A 5,325-nucleotide genomic window follows, 5' to 3' on the forward strand; every position below is an offset into this window, starting at 1 on the left:
ATTATTTTTATAGAGAGAGGTGGAGAAGAAGGAGATCGCGATTTGCGTTGACGAAAGGTGATTTGTAGAAGGAGGGAAAAGAGAGAGAGATCGATTGAGAGAGAGGGGTATTTTTAAAAAAATTGACGTGTTTTTAAAAGAAGAAAAAGAGAAAGTTGCTCTCTAGAACTTTTCTTTTAAGTTTTTTTTTTTAAATTTTGTCATAATATTATTTGCCCTTACTTCTTCTTTTAAGAGGTAGATAAGTTGAAAAAAAAAATTGATCAAACAAACACTAGGGAGAGAGCCTACCCACGGTAGCTTGCTATTGGGGCTCTAGTGTGTGGCCCAAGTGTTGCACTATAGCTCGGGCCTAGCATATCCCATCAAAAGAAAAAAAAAAATCAAACACTAAATACAAGGTCTTGGGATGATGTTTCAAATATTTTTATTGGTCATTCCATGTTATAATAACATTGTCTTTTACCACTCAATTTTTTTTTGAATAATTTAGGTGAAAAACTTCATTAATGACTAGAAACATTAATACAATGAGACATACTCTTACTAGACATAAACAGCTTAACTCTAGCCTTTGCCAACTCTAGTGTCATGCAGAAAGAGCCTCGTTAAAAAACCTTTTCATGATAAAATCCAGTGGGATAAAACTCATGAAAGGAAAAGAGTGCCCTTTCGTACATGTCTATTACATTAATCAAATTTTACTAACCCAAAATTTTGAAGAATCCTCGTAGATTAATTAAATTTTTTATATTAATTTTTATGAACAAATCAAAGAAGAATAATGTCATGAAAATATCTAATATACGATACATTTTTAATGAAAAGGCATAATATATAAAAAAATTTCTAAACTATTTAGAAAAATTCAAATAAACATTTAAATTTTTATTACGATCAATCAAACCCTTATATTTTTATTGTGAGTAAAAAAAACTTATATTTTTATTTAGTGTCAAATAAAGCCTTATAACTAAGGACTCAAGAAGCTTTTATACTTTATTTTGAATTAAATAAGCTTTTATAACTAATTATTAACTTAATCAAAATGTTATTTATCATTCTATGTTCTATGCTATTGACATGGCATGTTAACATATTATAATCGATAATGACATAGCATGTTAATATATCAAAATTAATGATGACATAAAATGCTTATTTGGCATAATTATATTACCATGTGATATTTTTCACTCTTCATATCAACGCTTTGTCAATATTATGTGGATATAAAATGACAAGTAGTATTTTAACTAATGACAATTAGTCAATCATTAATTATAAAAGCTTATTTGACCCAAATCAAAATATAAAAACTTGATTGAACATAATAAAAAAATAAAAATTTATTTAAATTTTCTTATATAGTTTATAGATTTATTTGAGTCTAATAAAAAATTATTAGCTCAAAAGAGGAAAAAATTATATAAAATAGTATCAGAATCCTATTAGTTAAAAGTTAAAAGGGCTTAATTGGTTAACTAATTGGGTTGAGCCCAATACAACTTTGGCCTCATTGACATGGTCCTTCAACGTCTTTAACAGATCCAAGCAGCCCACTTGAGAATCGGCCGATGACACCGGAACTTGTCCTGCCGTCTTTCCATTTGCGATTCTGTTGTTAAGCGGAAGGTTGTTAGTTTTTGTTTCAGAATAACTTCCAAGCTCGACCACTCAGGTAAACCTTTGAGCACTTCTTCTTCTTCTCCTCCCTCAAAACCAAAATGAAATGGGTACAAAAGAAATCTGACTGTTTACAAGTCTACTTGCTTAATTTACTAGTAGCATTAGTTAAGTATTGAGAGCTTTACAAGTAATACTGGTTTTAGCCTTTTTCATATTTGCTTTATTTGGTTGCTCATAGACGTTAAAAGAAGTGAAACCCTTACTCAGCCTGGCCAAATAGAATTGCTTATTTTTATAAACTCGCTTGATAAGAAGGTGGACTGTATCAATTTTTGAAAATGGGGTTTAACGAAATTGTTGGCATTGTTAAATATTTGCTGGGAAAATTTTCATCTTCGACATACACCACCAGGTAGGGAAGGCTATTCAATTATATTCTGCATTTTCTCTCATATTCTTTTATTTTATTTGATGTGGAAAAGTGGATAAATGGAATTTTCTGTTCTTTTGTTATATTTATTATTGAAAATGAATTGGAAAGAAGACAAGCTGATGCTTTTTTTTTTCTTTCGAGATGCAGTTCTAACGACCCAACTGAATTTTGGTTTGGGGCACTTCTTCATGATCGGCCATTTTCAAAACTGCCTTAGGAGGATTCGTTTCCTTACCCAACCATCAATATCCCGTGCCCTTCTCCATGCTTCCTCTGAAAGTTTCACGCTTGCTCTGCCTGTTGAATCTTCTTACTTCAGTGGATCAGGTCACCAAGTAGTAGGCCAGTATGACATTGATGTTCTCATAGGTAAAGTTCGTGTCGGGAGCAGTCATGAAGAAGTCTTTCAGTGCCTCATGAGTGACCGAGAATGTAATGCTATACAGCTTTCCCATGACCTCGTTGAGAAGTTGCTTCACCGGTTCAATGATGACTGGAAATCTGCGTTGGGTGCTTTTAAATGGGCAGCATCTCACCCAGGCTATAAACCCTCTCCTCAGGCATATGATTTGATGGTGGACATCCTAGGTAAAATGAAACAAATGGATCATATGAAGGATTTCTTGGAGGAGATGCGTCAAGGTCATTTTGTTACACTTAACACAATAGCCAAGGTTATGAGAAGGTTTGCTGGTGCAAGGGAATGGGAAAATGCTGTGAGGATATTTGATGAGTTGGAAACTTTTGGATTGGAGAAGAACACTTATTCAATGAACTTGCTGCTCGACACCCTTTGCAAAGAGAAATACGTTGAACGGGCCCGTGAAATTTTCTTGTTGCTTAAATCACACATTGCACCTGACGCTCAAACATTTAATATTTTCATTCATGGTTGGTGCAAAATTAATCGCGTTGATGAGGCACATTGGTCAATTCAAGAGATGAAGGGACATGGTTTTCACCCTTCTGTCATTAGCTACACGACTATCATTCAGTTTTATTGTTGCCAATGCAACTTTCGTAAAGTTTATGAACTTCTTGATGAAATGGCTGCCCAAGGTTGTCCTCCCAATGCGGTTACTTACACCACTGTCATGTCCTCACTATTAAAGGCAGAGATGTTTGAGGAAGCTTTGCAAATTTCTTTGAGATTGAAAACTGCCGGATGCAAACCTGATACGCTTTTCTACAACTGCTTGATCCATGTACTGGGGCGAGCTGGCCAAGTGAAAGATGCTGCTGAAGTTTTTGAGGTAGAGATGCCGAAGATTGGCGTTGCCCCCAATACATCAACATATAATTGCATGATTGCTATGCTTTGCCATCATGCTCAACAACAGAAGGCCCTCACTCTTCTTCAAGAGATGGAGAATTCGAAAATTTGCAAGCCGGATGTTCAGACATATTATCCATTACTGAAGTCATGCTTTAAAACTGGGAAGATAGATAGTCTGTTGAGCAAACTATTGAATGATATGGTTAATAAGCATCATCTTAGTCTTGATATTTCAGCCTACTCACTACTGATTCATGGACTTTGTAGAGCAAACAGAACTCAGTGGGCTTACAGCCTGTTTGAAGCGATGATTAGGAAGGATATAACACCAAAATATCGAACATGCCGTTTGCTTTTTGATGAAGTCAAAGAGAAGAATATGTATGATGCAGTTGAGAAAATTGAAGGTTTCATGAAGAAATTATGAACTTGGCCAGGTGAGTATTTAGTCCTTTTTACCAGCACCCAAACACACTAAGAGCAGTCTGTGTTTGATGAGGATAAGGCTATCATGAGCGAAGCATTTGTGGTTTTTCTCTGACATTTTGTGTTAAGATTAACAAAATGAAACAGGAGAAAAAGAAAAAAAAATAAAGAAAACCACAGATTTCATATGTATTGCATTGAAGGTTTATTAGTTTGAACTAAATGTACCACCCACATGTATCTATCCTGACACACATGGTGTGTATACGTATATCTCAGTGTTTGCACATGCTCATGCACATCTGGATTTGTTTATGTATATATTTGAAACTCTTGTTAGAATTTTTGTTTCTGAATCAGTATATACTTGCTTATCCCTGAGACTGATGTTGATAGTCTAGAGAAGCTGCTGCACCATAGTTGGTAATCCTGTTAACCAATTTAAAGAATAAAGTGTTGCTGTTGCTTGCATTTACAGTCTTGATGGAGCAATGACTGTTGAAGTTGTAGATTTGAAGAGGATACAATAGATGCCCTGAATTTGGAGTCAAGTGTTGATTGCATTGTTGTGAGTGGGCCGAACAAGTTAGACTTTAGAAGAAGTGATCTTGTGATTCTTTTTTTTTTTTCGTTTCAGATCTGAGTGTTGTGTCCCCTAAAGTTACAATTTGAAGGTTGAAAATTTTTTAACATGTCTTAGCTTGGAGTATTTAACCTATATTTTAGGTTGGGTAAGTTTAAATTTATTTATTCTCCTTCCATGCTGCTTGAAAACTATGACTTTGTTTGAAATGCATATCTGTAACATATTTATAAAATTGACTTTATAGCTTACAGACTATAGTCTGAAGAGGAACAAAGGTCAGTCTGTGAACAATCAATTGTTTATATGGTCTTCTATTTTAAGATTATAAGTTATGGTGAGATTATTGTATACTATCTGCATATGTTGTAAACCAAGCAACTCTCTATCCCAATTACTGTCTCCCTAAGATTACCAAGGTCTGTCGATTCGAGAACACCATTTTGTTTCCCGTCCATTCCCATTATTGTTGTCTGTGGTAGTATTAACAGTTATGGTGGTTTGATGTTAAGGAAAAGTGGAGGAAAGGTTTGGAGTTATTAGATATTTTAGTGTCATGATGTGCTTGAGTAGGGCTGCTATAACCATCAATAACTTGGGTTATGACAGTGGCCTTAACCTATTAAAGAGCCATTTTTGTGAATTATGAGATGTAAGATTAGATCTCATAGGTTTGGGTTGCATTCTCTTCCCCCACGTCCTTTTGCTGTTAAATTTGACCCTTTGGTTCACAATGGGGAGGCAGCATCACATGATCTTTGTCTTTTGAGTAGATAATGTAGCCTTTTACTGAAAATCATAACTCGTGATCCAATGTTGTAATTACAAATAAATTAAAGAACCAAGTTTTTGGCCCCGCACTAGCCGGCTTTTTCATGCCTTCCCTACCATTATTTTTGTTGCAATTGCATTATTATATACGTCAATCATTGGTAATTAACTATCGGTGGTGACCATCTTGTCCTTATGCTCCGTCGT

General features: G+C 34.8%; 1 protein-coding gene across 2 annotated transcripts; it reads left to right on the plus strand.

The window, feature by feature from the left end:
• The first annotated feature begins 1,543 nt into the window (after nucleotides 1-1,543).
• Nucleotides 1,544-4,458, plus strand: LOC18609692 (Tetratricopeptide repeat (TPR)-like superfamily protein). Of its 2 annotated transcripts, XM_007044931.3 has the most exons (3): nucleotides 1,544-1,681; nucleotides 2,210-3,775; nucleotides 4,243-4,458. In XM_007044931.3, exon 2 carries the CDS (start codon nucleotides 2,251-2,253, stop codon nucleotides 3,763-3,765), a length of 1,515 nt encoding a protein of 504 aa, XP_007044993.2. In that variant the 5' UTR covers nucleotides 1,544-1,681; nucleotides 2,210-2,250; the 3' UTR covers nucleotides 3,766-3,775; nucleotides 4,243-4,458. The 2 variants fall into 2 exon arrangements, with proteins under 2 accessions (XP_007044993.2, XP_017971474.1); XM_018115985.2 differs by lacking the exon at nucleotides 4,243-4,458 and having other exon boundaries at nucleotides 2,210-4,106.
• The last annotated feature ends 867 nt before the right edge of the window (nucleotides 4,459-5,325 follow it).

Source organism: Theobroma cacao, chromosome 2, assembly GCF_053813885.1.
Source record: "Theobroma cacao isolate CCN51 chromosome 2, ASM5381388v1, whole genome shotgun sequence".
Lineage (NCBI taxonomy): Eukaryota > Viridiplantae > Streptophyta > Magnoliopsida > Malvales > Malvaceae > Theobroma > Theobroma cacao.

Coding starts and splice junctions, on each gene's coding strand:
- LOC18609692 (XM_007044931.3), top strand. CDS start 2,251: ATGATCGGCCATTTTCAAAACTGCCTTAGGAGGATTCGTTTCCTTACC.